Below are 21,217 nucleotides of genomic sequence, written 5' to 3' on the forward strand. Positions count from 1 at the left end.
ACTGACCCTCTGATGTCACATGGACTACTTTGATGATGTTTTTCTTACCTTTCTGGATATGGACACTATACCGTATACACAGCTTCAATGGAGGGACTGAGAGATCTCGGACTAAATCTAAAATACCTTAAACTGTGTCCCGAAGATGAACGGAGGTCTTAAGGGTTTGGAACGACATGAGGTTGAGTTATAAATTACATAATTTTCATTTTTGGGTGAACAACCCTTTTATAGAATGAAGAACTGAATCATTATAATCAAATCGAACTGAATTTAATTATGAATCCATTAAAATTGAATCGTTCTAATTTTGCAAAAATTGTTCTTTAATCGAATAGAAAACATATGAATAGTGACTCGAATCAAAGCGCTGTCTACCCACAGATTCACAGCCCTAATTGCTATACAGTTGCTTGGGAGTTTTGAGTAGTTGTGAGCAGGTTGGTGTTCTTGGTAGCTATTAGCAGCTTGCTACGCAGTCTATTATTATTATTTCTTGCTATGCAGTTGTTAGGGTGATCCTAGAAGCGGTTTTGTTAGTATGTGGTTGCTAAGAATTTTGGGGTGGTTGTTAGCATGTTGCTATGCAGTTGTTTGGATATTATGAGTGGTTGTTATCTTGTTGCTTTGTTGTTCTGATATAATACGGAGTTAATAATAATACAAAAAAAAAACACCTGTGAAAGTTTATCACATTTCTTTGGAAATGCATATTTCTGTGGTTTTTACAACCAGAGGTTGTGCAATGTTGTGGCATGTCAGAACACTATTTCTTACTGTATACATGCTTATGAAGATCTCTAAACTTTCTTCACATTCTGTAAAAAATGTTGTACATATTCCTCTGGTGGTCTGTGACAGCAACAAAATGGAGGTTTAGGTAAGAAGCAGAGCATGTGGAGAAAAGTGCCTCCCACGCTCTGCTTCGACTCTAAAGAACAGTTTCATAAACACTGACCGACATAAATTGACCAATAAACACTTTCAGACACAAACACACTCTTGGAAGGAGAAAAAAACAATATCAGAGCTTCTTAAAAGCCTGTTCTCTTTTCTTGGTTAGCACAGAAATCTTCACTTCAAGGTAACGTCACATTGTTCCTTCAGGTGAGACAACAAAAGAGACTTGTCACACTAATAACAGAGGATCTGCTGTTCATGCTACTTCATTCTGACAATCTGACAGTGTCAGCCACCCTGAGAAAGCATTACCAATCATTCCTGCGACTTCTGTTGGCTGCTGTTTCTCAGAAAGCTTTGGACCAAAACCAGAAACATTCTGGTTTCGCAAGTAACCCGAGTCTTTCAGGAAGTAAAAACTGTTCCGGATTAAAACACAACAGTAATGACAGCGATACAAGATGAGGATCAGAGCCTGCTGATCAGGACAATAAAGACAAGAAGTGAGTCATCTGGATGTCAGAAACAATGGCATGGAAGTTCCACACTGAAGCAGGTTAATGAAGAAACCTCAACTCTGCTGATTCCTATTAGAAAGGGCAGTGGCCTGCTGGTTAATTTTCAACACACGCGCACGTACGCACGCACACACGATAAATAAAGCAACAATAAATAAATGTATACCTTTACAAAAAAACTTCTTACTTTACACATGTATTTCTTTAATAAAAAAGAAAACTAATTATTAAATTATGCTTAAATATCACAGTTTCTACAAACATATTAAGATATAAAATGTTAATAATAAGAAATGTTTCTTCAGTGCCAAATCAAATCGGAAGGATTTCTGATGGATCATGTGGCACTGAAGACTGGAGTAATGGCTGCTGAAAAACAAGCTTTGCATCACATTAGTAAATTACATTTCACAACAAAATAGAAACTGATAATATTTATAAATATTACAGTTTTTACTGTATTTTTGAACAAATATAATGCAGACATGGTGGGCATAAAAGCCAGAAATCTTAATCAAATCTGACCAACACTTTAAAGGTGCTGTTCATTGTTTTCCATGTTCAGATTTACTAGGTCATTTGTAGGTTGATTTCTCTAACCTTTATCATCTCAAATTCAAACTCATTTCCATCATGTCATGAGTTCTGCGCATTATGCATCTTCAGCATGATTACACTGCAGTTCAGCATGGAATTGACCACTTTTTCCAGAGAAACTTTGTGTTCTGTATATGTATTCATCAGCAACCACAGCGAAACAGCGCAAAAGTGGTGATGCATCACCAGGAATAATGAAACTCAGTCTAGCCACTGATAAACATCCAAATGATGCAGTAAAGAAAACAATGAATCAGTCTATTGAGTTTACCATACACCTCCAAGTCTGCAATATTGAGGGTTACAAGTCATTTTTCTACAAGTGATCCTTCTTTTCCTCCTTATATTTTCAGATTGTAGCTGGACGGGTAAGCTGAGCTTGATTTTGTGATGACAAGATCTAGTTTAATTACATTTATTAGAATAGCTGACCTCTTAAATTAGAGAAGACTCAAGACTCATTCTCTCAATGGATGACACAAAAAGGCATCTCATTAAGGACCCTGTCCATGCCAATTACAGCAGCAGGAAAGGTAGAGACATATGCATAATACCATCATGCTAATAAATAAAAGAACGAAGAAGTGAAGAGTCAGAGCGAGGCAGGGGAATTATTTCCACATCTGTTAAAACAGGCTCCAAAAAGCCTCCACAAAGTCATGCTGTCCGTCAAGAGAAACAAATTGGGTAAAATACTAAACCTGAGTGCTTGCTCTGGGGCTATTTGGTCGTGTGATAATCCCCTGTGCTATCAGAAGAAAATCAGCAAGTGCATTACTTTAATTCACTAAACAGCTGCCGCCCGAGTAAGACAGAAAACAGCAGCTCAGCCAGTGACCTTCAGTGTTGCCACTGGAAACCGTGCTCCTATTGGCCACTGGCCACTTACAACATTTAAACGAGAGATTGAAATGGATTTGAGTCTCAAGTGGACAAAAGGACATTAATAAGGAAAATTAGCTTGAAAACAAATCTCTCCTCAACCCATCAGTCAGCAAAACAGCGGGATATTAATATGAACTGATAATGAGGAAACAGTGAGCAAGACTTCCTGTTGCTACTGCAGAGGAGCATATAGATCGTATTTTCCCTTCATTATATCATCTGCACATCAAATACGGCATGCCTAATGCATCTGTGTCTGGGTGGGGTTAGTCTACACATCATAGTCTATGCTAGACCGTAGGACTGAGAGCTGAAACTGATCAGAAAACAGTGTTCAGATGAGAGAGGGGGAGGAGACTTCTTGTTTATTCCATTCTATGGTTACTCGAAGTAAAAGCATTATATTCCATTATCAAGAGACCCACAAAGAGAGAGAGAGAGAATTTATAAGGTCTGATATTATCTTTCTAGTCTCAGAGCAATCTGTCCTGCTACATTAATCACCGCAGTGACAACAGTCTTTTTTACATATAAAAACCGGTATAAAAAGTTCAAAAAAATCAAAAAAGACATCAAAAGAAATAAATGGCATGATGCTTTTTTTTTGTCTTATCTAATAATGTATTCGAAACTACACTGAATATTCCATTCACAATGAATTCTATGATGAGCAGTTTTTTTCTGTTATTTGAAAGTCAAAAATGCAGAATCATAATGAAGAAAAAAAACTCAGTAAAATAATAAAGTTCTTGAAAAGAAAAGATTGTCATAATATTTGATTATTATTTCTTACAAAGAAATGTATATTACTCTTCAAAAATTTGGGTTCAGTAAGATTTTTAATGCTTTTGAAAGCAGTCTCTTATTCTCACCAAGGCTGCATTTATTTGATCAAAAATACAAAAAAAAAAACACTAAAATTGTGAAACTACTAAAAACAATTGTTTTCTATTTTACTATATTTTAAAGTTTAATTTATTCCTACACTGCCAGAAATAGGGGTACAGTAGAAGTCCATTTCTGTCCCCCAAGGTACAATCTACACTAACGTACCCCATAGGGCTCATTATTGGACAAAAGGGTCATGAGGGTCAAAAAGGTATACATATATGTTCCCAAGCATATGCCAAGGGTACAAAAGCTGTACCCTTGAGGGTACAGCCCCAGTGACAAGCCATTGTACCCCTACAATGTTACAATTGTATACTTTATTTTCTGAGACTGTATAATGGCTAAACTGAAATTGCAGCAGCCAAAACTACTGTACTTCACTGCATGTTGATAAAAAAATAAAAAAAACAGTCCACCAAAATCAATTAAAATTTTCTTTAAAAAATGTTTTACTTTAATCTCAATACACAAAACATGCACAGACACGAGCGAGGGAAACAGAGATAGAACAGCTGAAGGAAGCCTGCTCTGCTTCTCGTATCAATGACTCATGCAAACTTCCTCTGTACAAAGCGGGAAGTAGACCTTTATAATAATCTATAATATATCAGAGCGGTAACTAGATACACACTAGAGACTGCGCCGGTCTTTTCCCATCTCTCAATCTCTGTTGCTCTTCCTCTCTGGGATAGCTGATCACACCTGCCCCATTATGAGGCCTTTCCGTTCCTAACACGCCTGTGTCAGTGCACACGTTCACACTTCCTTTAACTCTCCGATTTGTTGGATTATACAAGAGATAAAATATGCAGCAGCCATAGAGATTGCAAATGAATTAAACATGGCAATCTGCAAATGGACAACACCTTTTAAGGATCTAAAGAGATCTGCACACAGAAGGCCTGAGTCCTGTGCTTGGAATGGAAATCAGATTAATTCCTCATTATTACTTGATTTTTTTCTCGTATCAGAGGAAGCAATAAAAATAACCTCACAGTAAAATAATATATTTATATTTTTTAAACTCATAAAAATCAAACTGAAAGTTACAGCAAAAGTGTTAACAGCAATACACAAGATATACAGCCACTGCACTAAAAATATCATGACTATTTTTGTAAAATGTCATCAAGATATTATTAGTGCCATTACATTTTATTTACATTTTTGTCATTTAGCAGACACTTTTATCCAAAGCAACTTACAAATGAGGACAATGGAAGCAATTTTTTTTTAAAAATTACAGCTTCATCAGAATGGTACGAAACTTGGTCATTTGGAATGTGGACACACACACACACAAAAAATAAAACAAATAAAGAATAAGGCATGATTCGAGAAGGGCTAAGTGGTCTTAAAAAAATTGTCCCACTTGTGGTCTTTGGTCAGAAATGACCGACCATAGGAAATGAAAGGGAAATCGACAAAAACACAAAAATTCTCTACAGTCTACAAATGCACATGATGCAGAACAAAAGTACACAGCAATGACAGGGTGAAACTCTAAAACATAGAGTGCAAACAGATTCACGCACACATTCACATACACACACTTATGAACTGTTATAACTGTAACTCTCTCTCTTTCTCTCTCTCTCTTTAAGAAACAAAAATATATATTGTTAGTAAAGACAAAAATTTTTTAGAGTATTCGTCAAATTTTAAATAAAATAAAATTTAGAATATTCATCAAATTAAAATAAACATCATTCACCTCGCGTACGCATACTGTCCGCACGGCCTTAAAAAAACTGCCTGCACGCGGATAACGAAAATTTCATAATGCAGACGGTGCGCAGAGATGCAATGATGATGTAAGTGTCATTGCATTATAAGGTTTGTGTTAGCCTATCCAGTTGAAGCCACTAGAAAAAAAAAGGGGACCTCAATGTGGAGAAGATCTTGACCATATTCTAGATCCCTTAACCCAACCCAATACCTAAACATTACTACTCCAAAAATTACCTTACCTTCTATCAATTATCAACCCTCTATCCAAACTTACTGACTAGCATGAACTCTCACAACTTATCTCTTTCTTTAGCTATATTTATATGCTGGCAGTAGGGCTGGGTAATTTGGCCAAAAAATCATAGTGCACTATATTTTTGCTGAAATGTGATATACAGTATGTATCTCAGTATTTTCTAAATTTTCTATTTGGATACTGTGATGCCGTCTCCCAGCATGAAAATACAAAAACAATAAAACCCATCATAAACGAGGCATTTCTTGCATCCAGTGGGGACATAATTACTGATAATAATGACTTATACTATCTTTTTACGTTTTGTATTGCGTATCGTGTTGCGTAAACATAAAACCATGTCTGCCTTTGTGATCATAGAAACGTCTTCTCAAAAATCGCGTTTCAGTCATCAGTGGCAAATTCTTTAAATATGAAAAGGTACTAACAGGCTGCGAGTCAGAAGTGCCAGACTGTCCTTTCAAAGTTGGAACTGCCCTACTTTATAGAAACAGACACCGGTATTGTAGGCTACTCTCACAGGAAACATTCCTCGTCCTCTGTATAATGCGCTGCACACATCGGAATATTTGGGTTGAACTTTTCTGGAACAGTGTTGTAAATACAACTTAACCACCGAATTCTAATTGTGTCCTCTTTCGAATAAAAGTAATGCCTTCTTTCTTTGCGTGAACATTTGGAAAGCAGCAAAGAAAGCCATCACCGTGTCTGGTTTAGTGTGCAGATGTATGCTAAATCACAGGCATGGCTCAAGAGCAGTACTCGCTGCTAAATAGAAAACAGAAAAGCTATTTCTCCATGACAAAGAGCTTTAACTGATTGGAGCTATAATGAAAACAAGAAAAATCTGATCTGATTTGGCAGATAGATCTTGAAATGAGAAGAAAACCGTTCAAACTCACTTTTCGCCAAAAGACCTTCTCCAAAACTCGGCGGCGTCAGCCTTGGTAATGCGGAATGTGTCTCCTTGGAACTGTCCACCTGGAAAGATGGCTTTGATCTCGGCCAACATGTGACTGAAGATCAGCGAGAGCTTGGTGAGGTTCCGTCTGCAAGAGATGAACAAAAGCAAGAGCACAGGGTCAGTACATTAAACAGACAGGAAATCAGCAGTCAGTGCAAGTGTACACACACAGAGACAAAAGTGAACTCTCAACATTCTCTATTGAGTGAGTTTCTTGTCCTTGAGCTTGTCTGGAAGTTAATGTGCCATATGCGTCTCCCTACAAACAGCATGAGGATACAGTGCAATCTGATGCAGGCGGTCTGAAGGGCATGTTGGAGCCACACCAGAAAACAAAACGCTCACTGGACACCAGCCAACAGAACAAAGATGATCTAAGTTTTATATTATACAATTGCTGGTTTTCTGTCAAATCACAATGTTTCATGTGTTTGTAGTTCATTCATATATTGCATTAATTACATAAGTGGGATGCAGATGATGTCTGATTGTCAAATTAATTGTTCTTCAATTGGTTCACAAAAAACGCTTAAATCATTTGATCCAATTCCTTATGCTAGTCTTTTATACTTCAAACATACATGCAATTTCAGCTGCATTACAACGTATACTAGTACTTTTCCTATTTCTTATGTTTACCTAACGGCAATTCGTAAATTTTTTACAAGGTGGCTAATTCGTATGGATTTGTACGACCTCATTCATACAAATTCATATGATTTGTGCTAAATCGTATGCATTTTAGGAGTTGCACAATTCATATGAATTTGTACGAATGACCTACACCTAACCCCACCCCTAAACTTACCCATCACCGGGGTCTTGACAAATCGTGCAAAATCGTACGATTGAGGTCGTACGAATTCAGACGAATTACCCATCTTGTAAAATACATATGAATTGGTCGTGAGATATCGTTGGTTAGCCTTGAACATCTTTATATTTACACATGTGACTTTTGGGTAATTTATAGAACAGTGCAGCAGACATGCAGACAAATATAATGAGTTACACCATCTTTAGGTGCCACAAAGTTCAAAGTTATGTCCCTAAGTGACTTTTCCCATAATGCCTCGTGGCTGGCAGACAGGGACTCCAACCCTCAGAGGCTTGTCCCCTTCCTCCCCTGTGCTGTTCTCCTGTGGGATTAGAGCGGGCAGATAACCCACCTTTCAGAACAACTTTTCAGGTTGCACTCAATTACACAAGGCCACTCAGCCCGAGGGAGGTCAAGAGGAACCAGGCTGCAAGCGGTAGATAACTAGCCCCTCTGAGGCACAACAAACACACACCAACTTTCAGGATTTACAGTGGTGTTTTGTAAAGCAGCAATTGGGCACCTGCAGCTCCCAGGTGTGTTGCCGAAATTCCGGCCCAACTGTCATGCTCTGCACAACAATTTCTTTCCCCGGTGTCACATTTGCATTTCTTGTCTAAATCAGGCTTTATTTTGAGGCCCATTAATTAGTGTGCTACATCACCGTAGCTTCCTGTCAAAACATAACTGTGACAAAGCAATTAGCACGTTAGCAGTGAAGCAGAACCGGTGGGAGAAGGCAGAAACTGGCAGATGAGAACCAGAGGTCAAATATGGAGGTGTATTTTATTTCAGAATCCTGATTATTCAGAGTTTTTATAAAGCATTGGTCATAATCACAGCTCAAAACTGTCAGTGATTAACCAGTATGAAAAACTTTCTTAGATCTAAGTGGTATTCGCCTCGGATATAGGCAATAAAGCTCTTTTCAGCCTAACGTAGCCGTAGGGATCCTTTTATTTCGTTATAAGTCTCTGATGAACCCACCAGAGAACATTTCTCTCCATAAACTTCAGTTCAGTTGATACCTCTAAGTCTTCAAGTTTTCAATACTGCGAGTCCCTGCTCATTTTATCATCCCGTTTAATGCAGTAATACTGAAACTGCTGAGGGATTCATATATATTAGGTGTCAGACTGGAGAAAGGCAAGCTCAACTAAAACAGTCCAGATGGGCTGACTCTGGGCTTGCTTTTTATTAGTAATAAATAATAAATGAGTAAATAAATAAGTAATAAACCCATACATTCAAATTTTTGGAGTCAGTTTTTCTCTTTTAAAGGAAATTACTACTTTTCTTTGTGAACAATTAAATAAAGTAACAGTAAATATGTATGTAATGTTACAAAATTTTTCTTTTTTTGTTTTTGTTTTCTCCGTCTTTCTTCCATACTTTGTAACGCTAACAAGGTTATATGCCCCCCTTGTGATTTCTCCAAATGTTTCAGACTAATTATACCTACACTTGTCATTCATTTGATACCTGACACACTCCGAGGAAGGCCGAAGGCCAAAATGCATCAGTGTGAAGTGAGTTTTAGCTATTATGTTAATAAAGGCTTTTTAACTTTGCAAATGTAAAGTTTGCAACACAATAACGATACAATACAGTGTATAACTGAAACCCACCGGCTCACATGTCTGTAGAACGTTTACACATATAACTCGAATCACTAACATCCGACATATCCATTACCAGCAGACAACATGCCTACCACATCAAGCACTCACACCTGCTTGCTTCATCACTTTCACAGGAAATTAGAGATTATGGGTCACACAAGAGCTACATTATAATATTTCAACATCTACACCGCTCAGAGAGTTTGCACCATTACGCAGATGAATCCTAGAGATACTCATGTGCTGACTGTCAGGTCACAGCGATCATTTAAGCTTCAACACCTCTGACACACACAGCAGTTCCCGGCCATGTCCGTGAATCATTTAAACCCGATCCACGCAGTACAGACTGATAACATGTCACACGCTAACCACAAAGCCAGGGAGGAGACCGTGTACCTTTGAGGACACAGAGTGACGGATGCACACAGAGAGTTAATCCTAGTATAGAAGCTTGTCCTGAGGCAGAAGAAATTGAATTTAAGACAGAACAATAATCTCGGCCCTACAGGCAACTAACGTATGCTAATTCCCTCTGCACTGCTGGGGTGGATGTGGTTTTTTTTTTTTTATGTGCCTCACCTCTTATCGACAGGAGCGGGGGTACGCTTGAGCAGAGCCAGGACTCCATAGGACACATCTCTACCTCACACAACACCACAGCTCAGCGGGATATAGCTGGAGCTTAATCTGGGATATGTAAAATTACTCTGCAAGTCATTAACAAAACAGCTACATGGGCAAAAAAAATATGTTGGAACAGTATATTCTAGAAACCTGTTTCTCTTTATAATTGTAATTTCGCTTTAGTCGTTTTAGAGGCCAATGCAACTAGAAACCACCAGGAAGCTGTAGGGTGACTGGAACGGTTGATCCAAGGCGTGCCAACTGTTTTCTGTTTTCATTAAAGGTTGATCCAAGTCAATGTATCTATGATATTCTAGTCTGCAGATATGATTCGACTCCCATCTTTAAAGTTTATGAGATTTATCCTCTGCCAGGTGAAAATAATATGTCTGATGGCTTAGAAAAGTAATAACATATGTTTATCCCCAACAAGCCACATGATTTGAGGTATCAGTTATGTGCATAGTGCAGAATCGAGAATAATAATAATAATAGTGATGGTTGCCTTAGAAAACACCACAAATAAACCAAACTACACATTTGTGTGTATTAAGGGAGAGGTTGCTAAAGGGAAAGGAACAGAAATAGTGATTCTGGGCTCACATAAGAGCCATGTGACTGTTCTAAAAGCAGCATAAAGGCTAATAATTTCGGCTTTGCTCAGGTCATATGAGACATAGAGTGAACCTGTTGAGTAACTTTAGTAAGATTTAGTACGATTAATAAAATAGCAGTGAGAGGAATACAATAAAATAAAATAAATAGTTTTTTTGCATTAGAAATGCTGCTCTGCATTACTTTTCCTGGTGTTTCATTGTGGCCAGACCAAAGAAAGTCAGACTTCCTAACATCATCTCTGTGAACTCTTCTTGTGCATTGCTCTGTGAACCGGATGACTCCTGCCTTTCTGAATGAAACCCCATAAAACATTATATATTATTGGGAGATGGAGGATGACAGTGCTGAATTTGAGCACAGATGATTTTATGGTAATTGCAGATAATGGTAGAGTGTTGGGGTTGGGGTTCATCCGAGCTCATCTGGAGAGGAGGGAAAAAACTGGGAAATGACCCTTGGGAGCCTTTATTTTCAGACTTCAATTACATTCAAGCAATCTGTCTGGATTTCCAGTCAAAACCTCTAATAACCACCTCCCATACATACTGAAACACACACACACACACGCACAACGTTGCAGCTCAGAATGGTGCCACGTGTCTGCTGTTGAGTGCTCCAGATAGCGATGCGTTTCCATTTGCTGCATTTTTGCTTCTCCGTGTCCAGAATGTCCCAAATGGAAGCATGAAGCAAGTCTGCAGGTCTTAAAGAGTTTTGTACGAGATGTCACATCTAAGTTCTATCATACTCCAACATCGTGTTAAAAGGCCACCGGCGCCCAGCGGGAATTGACCTCTGTGAGCAAAGTCAGTCGATACTCACTCATTATTGGCAGATTGCAAAATGAACCATAGTTCACAACGACTGTTATTAGATTCCAATCCCACTGGAATACAAGAGAAATCTCGCTTAATGTTTTCTTTAACATCTATGACTACGAAGCTATTTCAAAACACAATCATCTGGCATTTGCCGTTAGTGTTAATGAAGTATGATCTCGTAAAGTACTTCATTGCAGTTGGGTCTAAAGGTCCTCATCAGGGAGTGTCAAGTGTGGGATCATAAAGGTACTTGCACATGTGATGGCTGTGCAGAGATCAGGCACTGATTTGATTAACAGCTTAAGCATTACAGCAAAAAAAAAGCAACAGCTAGAGAGGGAGAGAGACCTCCAACCAGTACATTCAAGCACCCATCATGCTCTCTGGAAACTCAAGCACTGAATCACTTTAAAAATGTGGACTGTATAAAAAAATTTTTCAGTATTCTTTGATTAACACAAAATAAAATATGAAATGAGGAAAAAAAACCTTTAAAAATGTCTTTACTGTTTGATTTAATGGGCCCTTGCTGAATAAAATTATTAAGCTAATTTCTCTTAAAAAAATGATTGAGACCAAACTTCTGAATGGCAATGTAAATATATAAAATGAAGATCCCTATATTTAGAAGGTGGCCATTCTATGAGTATCATGCCCACTTTAACTGTAGCTCAACCTCAATCTGCAACACACAACCCTGCAAACACCTTCAGCACAGTGCAGTTGACGCCCTCGAAGGCGTCGTGTGTGGTTCAGAGGCACGTGGAAGCACCTGTCACGTCTAACGGCCGGCGTGACATTCTCCTATGCTTCCTGACACCTGTAGGACTCATCGTTGCTTGCTATTGTCTTTCACTTTTTGTTGACCTACATTCACACACCCTCCACCATAAATACTGTCATTACATCAATCGGCTGTCAGTCAGAAAACAGCACACAGCGGATGACATGTAATCAATACACAGAAGAGCTTTCCAAAAATTACAGCTGCATGAAAAAAGGGCACTTGCACCTTTTTCTTGTTGCAGCCACGGCCTAGTGGTTAGTGTCAGTTATGAGGAAGTTATCGATATATATATATATATATATATATATATATATATATATATATATATATATATATATATATTTATATATATATTTTATTCACATGAACTGTCCAACTGTCTCAGATTTTCAAACTGAATTGGATTTCCAATGTTTTATAAAGAAGAGAGAAACAAAGGACATCTTATGATATCATGTTTAATTATTGCCTCCACCGTTTACCTATAACAGAGCAGTTTAATTTGCAAAAAACTGTTTTAGCCAAAGATAGTTGAATGGTAATCAGTCTTAAATTCTGCCATTTTGTCCTGCTTTTACCTGAAAGCTATCTGCAGAAGTGAAGCCACCAGGCCAGGGAAATGTCTCGTCGAATAAAATACCTGGCAGCCTGCTCCGCAGCAGGACCGGCCCGAGTGAGAGAGTAAGTGTGATAATAGCGGCAGGACCCCTTGATGCGGTGGAGAACAGATGAGATATCTATCAGGTCCTCCTGCTGCAGGCCAATCTCCCACAAACACACACACATACATACACATTACCGGCAACACCCATGCACAAATCACTATGAATTATTAAAACCGCCAACAATCATTTTGCCGAGGAACTGACAAATAAGCCTCTCCATTAGTCAAGTATGCCTGTCTGCTCTTCCTCTAAACAGCTGAACCTTGAAGTGGTCTTCTAGTGTCTATAATGAGGGACAGGGGGTGGATAACGGAAGGAGAGACTAGCATATGGGGGGGGGGTGAGACATCACAAGCCTCTGTTTTATGACTAAATCAATGCTGCCACAACCCCTTTCGCTCATCTCCTTCTCTCCCACAAACACACACATGCTAATCCACTCCACACTAATAACTCCGCTGCTTTGAACACATACATGAAAAACTGATAGGATTCCAGTAACTGTGCTGTTCAACTTTTTTAATGAACGGTTTGGGGATTAAGAAGATAAAAGGGAGGAAGATAAAAAAAAAACAGGAACCACAACACTTAGTTAATAGTTTGTGTAACAGACAATAATGACACCTCAAATAGTGCGTTAGAGAGAAGTGAGGTGAGAGTTGTGTTATTACTTTTCTAAGCAAGTGTTTTGCAATTTTCACTAGGCAGATTTACATTTTTTTGCTTGACAGACAATAAAGCAGGCAGAAAAAAAAAAAACTACAATGAAAGAGAAACAGAGCCATATCTTGGAAATATTAGTACCAATAATAAGTTACCCTACACCCTGACAACCACCCAAAACACTCTAGCACTGGCACCGCTTACATATTTTTTTGTTTGCTGCTTTAAAAAGATCCTGCCCTAAGAGTAAGAGTATATCCTGCCTTTAAAAACAATGGATTTTTGCCACCTCTATCCACTCATATCAACTACAGGGGACATTTTAAGCTTCAGAGAAACCAACAGAGATGGCGACTTGCAAAATGCAGGTTTCACACAGCGGTGGTCTTCTGAGGAGCATGTCCTGACAGTTAACTTATCCATATCCTTCGCCTTTGACTCTTTCTGCATTTCCACTTCTATAACCATCTAGAAACCTGGTAGAAAAAGCTAAAATTTGGGGTTTAGATGATGCTTTTACAGTGTGGCTGTGAAGCGAAGAAAACCGTAAACAAACGTCTCTCAACCTTAAAAAGAAACCACTACAACTCTCAAAAAAAGGCACACGCTCAGAGAAAAGAACAGATGTGAAGAAACTTCTGAGGGCTGCTGAGGGCTTAAGACGTTATGAGACGCTCTTAATCTCATCTCAAAGTTTTATTCTCTTCATTTTATCTTTTTCTACCGCCTAAGTCTCTACTGTCTGAAGTGCTGCAGTTGCTCTGATACGGTAAGAGCTTTGTGAGTTGAAATACACAGAGCTTTTACAAAAGGCAACAGAGCTTCATTCATTTCATATGAGGCAATGCATGTTTTATTAAAGAGGTCCAATGTAAACAGATTCAAAGCTTATGCAATCTAAAGAAAAAAAATGCTCCAATAATTAAATGGTAATGTGTGCCTCTGCTCGGAGCTAAATCATGAACATGCAAATGCTGCCAAACACAAATTCATGTGGCCAGAATATTTCACGTGCTCATTAGTAAATCCTCCCTCTCTTTACACTAATTCCACACACACCGCCATAAATGCTCTTTAAGAAAAAAAAGACTACATAGCAGAGATAATGGTGACTACATGCAAGATATTACCCACAATCTTATACACACAAAATTGTGGGGCAAAACAATTTCTGTAAAAGAGCAATTTCAATCTCATTATGCTTCTATAATGAGTCCTCAGAGACAGCAGGCATTCCCTGCTGCTCACAGCAGTACAGATGCAAAGTGCAAGATCAAATTACATGACAATCAGTTCGATTACGAGAAAAGAGACTAAATGAGAGTGGTGCACATCAGCCTGTTCAGCCGCGCATAAGTCTTCGGCATGATGTGTGTAATTAAAAGGTCAAGTTTAATGCCTCAGAGTGAAGAATAATAAGTTTAGATGGGTCGAGTACAGAGCCTTGGGGAGCTCCTGAACACAGGGGTGAAGAACAGAGGAAAATAACCCACTACCATTGTTAAATTCTAATCAGCATACTGCTGTTTTTTTTTTTTTTTTTTGTCTTTTACCTAATTTTCTTAAAATGTTCAATTTAGAATAAAATTTTGAATAAAACAAAAAAAAAATATTATTTTAAAGTTCACGACAAAAACATTAAATTAATGATGAAGCCCAAAATAATAAAAGTTTTTTTGAATGCAAACATTTAATAATAAATGTAAGTAAACATGTATCAACATATAAAATATTCATCAACATAAAATACAATATTTAAAACACTTGTGAATAGTGAAAACCTGAGCTCCTAATAAATATAAGAATAAAAAATAGCAAGTCCTAAAATAATATTGCAATGAGTTTGCACACATTTTAGCTATCTTTTTTTTCATTATTTAGCACTATATTTAATTATAAATATATAAGTATTAACATAAAAAAGAGGTTCATGTGAATTATTTAAATCAACCATATTTTTTCTAGATTTTTCTTCCGAAAACACTGTTAGTGCATATACAGCAGTGTTGATTCTTTTATTTTGTTAACTGAACAACTGCAAAATAAAAAAAGGAAAATCATTTTACTGACAAGATGCAGCTCTCTATATGCAGCAGACTCTCTCATCTCTGACCTGCAAATAAACAGACTCAATGATGAAATCTTATAAACAAGATTCTCTTTGAAGTTGAGGGTATAAGAATATTCATTCCAGAATTTCTCTCTCTGTTTCTGAGGGCTAAGCTATTGGGACACTGTGTGTGTGTGTGTGTGTGTGTGTGTGTGCGTGTGAATTTTTGTAGAAAATTGCATCTTGAAAAACAAAGACTAGGGACACTTCTGTCTCATTAAACCACTGACTGGTTAAGGTCTGTCCCAGGAGAAAGGGAAGACACATATGCCTGAATAAATAAAAAGGGGGCACTGTGCGCATATGGGGCTTGTCCCCTGCAGAAATCCCCCCACACCCCACCCTGCCAATCTATTTTTTTTTTAAATACTCCTACCACATCCTGCACAACCCCATCTCTTTGTTGCCCCATCTACTCACTTTCAGCCTTCATTGTTACAAATGATACATTTATTGAGAGAAGGGCAAGCAGCACATGTGCACTTCATTTCAACGGCCTGCCGTATACTTCACAGTATCACCGTAAACTTCTTTATTAGATATCAATACCAGTATAAATGTAACTATTTTCAATAACACATTTTGACACCAAATAAAAACTAACTGAACGGTTATTATAATATATATGCTTATACATTATAAGAATTATTAAATATTATGCTTATAACATTTTATACATATGCATGTATATATTGTTTATATACACACACTAAATATTCAATAATTATCATTTTTGATATAGGTTATAAAATGATTATATATTATATAATGTTATATAATACAAAAAAAGCAATCTAACCAATCTATATTCCTTTGTAAATATTTCTTCAAAACTATCATTGAATGTGCCTACTTTTTTCATTTATGAATTTATGTATTCATTTTGTGTTAAAATACCACTAGCTTTGACCACTCTATTCGTAATGACACACCAATTCATTAAAGAGAAAATGCATGAAAGCATGAGAGGGAAAAAACAGAGAATGACTGTGAAAGAGAAAGACATGTGCAGGGCAGAAATCAATTCCAACATTCCCACCACATCGATGTATTGATTCAAACACAACAATACTTCCAGTAGAATATTGTCTGAAAAACCATAATCAACTTGGCATGCTATTTAATCAGATATCATACCAAATTAATATTTGTTCAAAAACATGTAAATATATATATTTTTTGATGGACTGTGCAAAGCACATTTTATGTCAGCTGAATGGATTTTCTCATTGATTATATTATCTAACACACTTTAGTCTCTGATTGCATCAGGCTTGAAGTGTGTATGCATGTGTATGTGTGCACTGCACGCATACGAGCATCGGTCAGCCATCACAAAGGGAGCTCTCTGATTGGCTCCTCCCCATTGGCTCTTTGAGCAAATAGACTGATAGATTTTATAGGGATTCTATCAGCTCTGATTGTTTCAAAGACAATTACACACTCTCTCTGCCAGATTATGGTTGGAAATATGTATGTGACTATGTTTGGTCTATATTCTTACGTCTTTAAATCTGTAAATTTTTACCTTCAAATCTCTCCCAGCTTGATTCCTCTACAGTTCATGAATATATAAACTCACGTATACATGGTTTACTTGTCCTCTTTTTTTTACTTTTCACTGAAGTTAATATATTTGAATACATGCAAATAAATTGAGTCATTTACAGATGACGAAAATGCAGATGGAAGATTTTTTTTTTGTGATTATATATTTGTGTGTGTGTGTGTGTGACCCTGGATCACAAAACCAGTCTTAAGTCGCTGGGGTATATTTTTAGCAATAGTCAAAAAAATAATGTATGGGTCAAAATTATTATTTTTTATTTATTTTTTGCCAAAAATCATTAGAATATTGAGTAAAGATCATGTTCCATGAATATATTTAGTAAATTTCCTACCTTAAATATATCAAAACTTATTTTTGATTAGAAATATGCATTGGTAAGAACTTAATTTGGCCAACTTTTAAGGTGATTTATTTTACACCCTCAGATTCCAGATTTTCAAATATTGTCCTATCCTAACAAACCATACATCAATGGAAAGCTTATTTATTCAACTTTCAGATGATGTATAAATGTAAATTAACATTAATAAAATTAACACTTAAGACTGGTTTTGTGGTCCAGGGTCTCACACACACACACACACACATACAATTTATATAAAAATACCCTATATATATATATATATATATATATATATATATATAAAATATTGGTTTATTGCACGTTACGCCCAAAAAACACCCATTACTCATTAAGAGAATAGGGACAACACATTTAGACCATGCGCCCGAACGCCCCAACCATTGTTCCGTCATTAAAATAGCCATGAGTGCACCTTCGCCGTGAAATTTACACAATGTGTTTAGATCATTAAAATAGGGCCCAGAGACTCTCCCCAGAGATAAATGCTGTTGGCTCAGTTCACAGGGTACATAATGCTTGCCACTATCCAGATGTATGTATGCATGTATGTATATATATACACACACACAAACACACATACATACACACACACACACACACACACACACACACACGCATTCCTTTAAATAAATAAATAATTGCGTGTGTGTGCATGTGTGTGTGGGTATCATATAAATAATATTTAAATATATTTAAATAGACAGAAATCTAATCTAATCTTTTTTTTTGGGGGGGGGGGGTATTGTAATCAATTTTAATGATCAAACATACAGTTTAGGAAATGGAAACATAAGATCAGTAAAATGCAAATCAGCGCGGGAAAGTCACGTGAGTGCTTGTGGTAATGAAACTCTCATTAGAGAGAGCAAAAGAAGATACAGCAAAGTTCAAGTCAGCTCTTTCACACTGCATTTGAACAACTAAGAAGTGAGAACACATTAAAAAAATTAACACATACACAAAAGATGGACAAGAATTTATCCACAAACAGGAACAGGAATTAACACAGAACACTGTATACACACACACACACACACACACACACACACAGAGAGCAACACGGCCCACACCGCCGTGTGCTGACAGCAGAAGATTCCGGTCCGTAGAACAGCTCAGACTGTTTGTCTTGTACTACGCTCAAACTCAAACAAAACAGGACTGTGTCTGCATGTCAGCTTCTGCCACTGCAGCACTACCAGTACCACTTCTGTTATTGTGATGTGTGTGTATGGGGGAGAAGTCTTCACAGATCACATGATAGATGATACGTATAAAGGTCTTTAGACACCAGGTCTAAAAACACCTCGTTCCATTTACCCAGTGGAATTTTTTTTAGATTAGAGCAAGGGGCACCAACCTTTTTGACAGAGCCATTTCTAAATTCATATCTGTACTAAATGTGCCATTTCGTCACCTACCCTTAACACCATTTCTAAGTATACTCTCAGAAAAATGTTTTAATGCAAAGCTGTCACTGGGACTGTACCCTAAAGAACAAAAGCTAAGTTACATCTTTGTAGTATATCTACCTCTAATGGTACATATTAATACCTTAAAAATAAACATACATTTTAGTACTTTCAAGCACATATTTTAGTTCCTAAATATCTGTATCTTTTAAAAGAGAGTTTTGTAGCTTTTCTCCTGAGTATATTATATTGTATGCAATATATTACAAATTTGATATTTAATAAAATATAAATGTGTAATACATATATACATACATATATACATATATATATATATATATATATATATATATATATATATATATATATATATATATATATATATATATATATATATATATATACACACATTTATATTGATTAGATAAATACATTTTATTATTATTATTTTATTTTTTCACATGATCTTTTAGAAATCATCATCATATTATCAAAGTGTATTTCTTTTTTATTATTATTATTTATGAAATCAATGATGCACTTTTTTTCTGCGATTCTTTGATTAGTAGTAAGTCCCAATAACACCATTCATTTGAAATATAAATTTTTGTAACATTATATTTGTCTTTACTGTCAGTTTTGATCCATTTAATGCAATCCCTACTGAATGAAAATATGACTTTATTTAAAAACTTCTGATTAAAGCGTAATATAAAAAAAACATCCCACCTCTGTGTTGCCACTATGCCACTTGTACAATTCGACTTCTTTAGAAATTATATTGTTACAGTCAAGCCTGGAGAATCTGGATTTTTATGTTCTAAATTGGGAAAAATATTTGCGTTTCAATTAGGGATGGGCATGATTAATCGACGATCGATAATTGATCGTTAAGATTTTCCTCGATCATGTTAATTTGTTATCGATTAATCTAAAGCATTTTTTTTTAATCTAATGCAGGTTGCGTTGTGTAGTGCGAGTCTTGAAGCAATTAAATGAATTTCACTGTGTGGCAGCAATTAAATATTTTACCACCAGGGTGCAATATTTGACACCCTACTCGGTTATCTGTGATCTTCCGTTTTGATTTCAAAGAATAATCATGAAGATGTCATGGCGAAGTGTGGCGTGGGACCATTTTGATTTAAAAAGCGAACTAGTTAACTGCAAACATTGCGATGGGGTGTTTAAGTACAACTCGGCCACGACTCAAATGATGTACCTGTGCATCCCGGCAACGTCATTTCCCTCAGAGCGGGTGTTTTCGGCGGCTGGACTGACGGTCACCATGGTTGCGGTCGCGTCTGACACCAGATCATGTCAACATGCTTATACGGTATGTCTCAGCAAAAATTCGTAGACTCGTGCAGAAGTTGTATGCTAGTTATTAAAGTTAGTTATTTTTCATGAGGCTTTAAGTAGCATAATTTGTTACGTTAGCGTAATTGTTAGGAAGGCTAATATCTGGCCTTTTCTTCTGGCTTGGATAGTTTTGAGTTACATTTTGACAAAATCTGTCAGATCTAAGTATTATAATGGTTTTTTTTTATGTTATTGTTTAACATGATTCTTTTATCATTATTATTATTTTGGAACAAATGAGGTCTCTGTAGCAGCTGCAGAGCACTGCATATGCACGCGCATATATGTTCGGTTTGCCTGAACGTAGTTTAACTGTCTGCCACAAGTTGATCTTGTAATATAGGTCTCACCGAGTATTCATTGCATTTTTTTTATTATAAAAAATAAATAATTATATTATAAAAATATTAATGATTAATCGATAGTCGAGCGTTAATTCTCCCGACGATCGACTAAGAAAATTTAATCGAATGCCCATCCCTAGTTTCAATATTAAGTTTAATGTTCAAACATTTTCAATTTGAGGCTCATGATCAGAGCTGGACATGAACCATGAAGCCTAGAGTCATGGCAAGCTCTCAGAGTGCAGTTTGGTGAGTGTGTGGGTGTCAACCTACACTGATCACAGACCAGCAGTGAGTCACCAGCTCAGCCCCAAACTCAACTGATAAATGCAGTTATTACTACACCTCACCGAGCTGCACTGACACGGAGCAGCAGCCAATTGACATACGGTGGCAGAGAGGCCTAGGACAAACACGCAAGCTCCTCAAACCAAGTCCACCATAAATCATTCTAGATAACTGATAAATGTCACTCTTCACCAAAGCCCCAGTCTGGCGCCTCCACGCGCGCTCGCACATACAAACACATGCATACCACACAGACACAAGCAAACAATCTCACACAAAAGTCAGTAAACAAACCCACGCATTCCATCTCCTCTGAAGCCCAGATGCTAGTTGCGCCTTCTCGAATGTTTCCTGAACTCTTGTTGACAAACTTATGGCTTCTTCTGACAAGCTTTTGGGTCTCCAAAC

At 36.9% G+C, this 21,217-nt stretch overlaps 1 protein-coding gene across 2 annotated transcripts in view; it reads right to left on the minus strand.

Moving 5' to 3' along the window:
- Nucleotides 1–21,217, minus strand: part of LOC128021131 (E3 ubiquitin-protein ligase CBL-B) — a 55,346-nt gene that overhangs the window by 20,921 nt on the left and 13,208 nt on the right. For both annotated transcript variants that reach the window (XM_052608105.1, XM_052608106.1), the window contains exon 4: nucleotides 6,681–6,827. In XM_052608105.1, the coding sequence (XP_052464065.1) occupies nucleotides 6,681–6,827 (147 nt within the window). The remainder of the gene's footprint in view (nucleotides 1–6,680; nucleotides 6,828–21,217) is intronic.

This window comes from Carassius gibelio, chromosome A10 (genome assembly GCF_023724105.1).
Source record: "Carassius gibelio isolate Cgi1373 ecotype wild population from Czech Republic chromosome A10, carGib1.2-hapl.c, whole genome shotgun sequence".
Lineage (NCBI taxonomy): Eukaryota > Metazoa > Chordata > Actinopteri > Cypriniformes > Cyprinidae > Carassius > Carassius gibelio.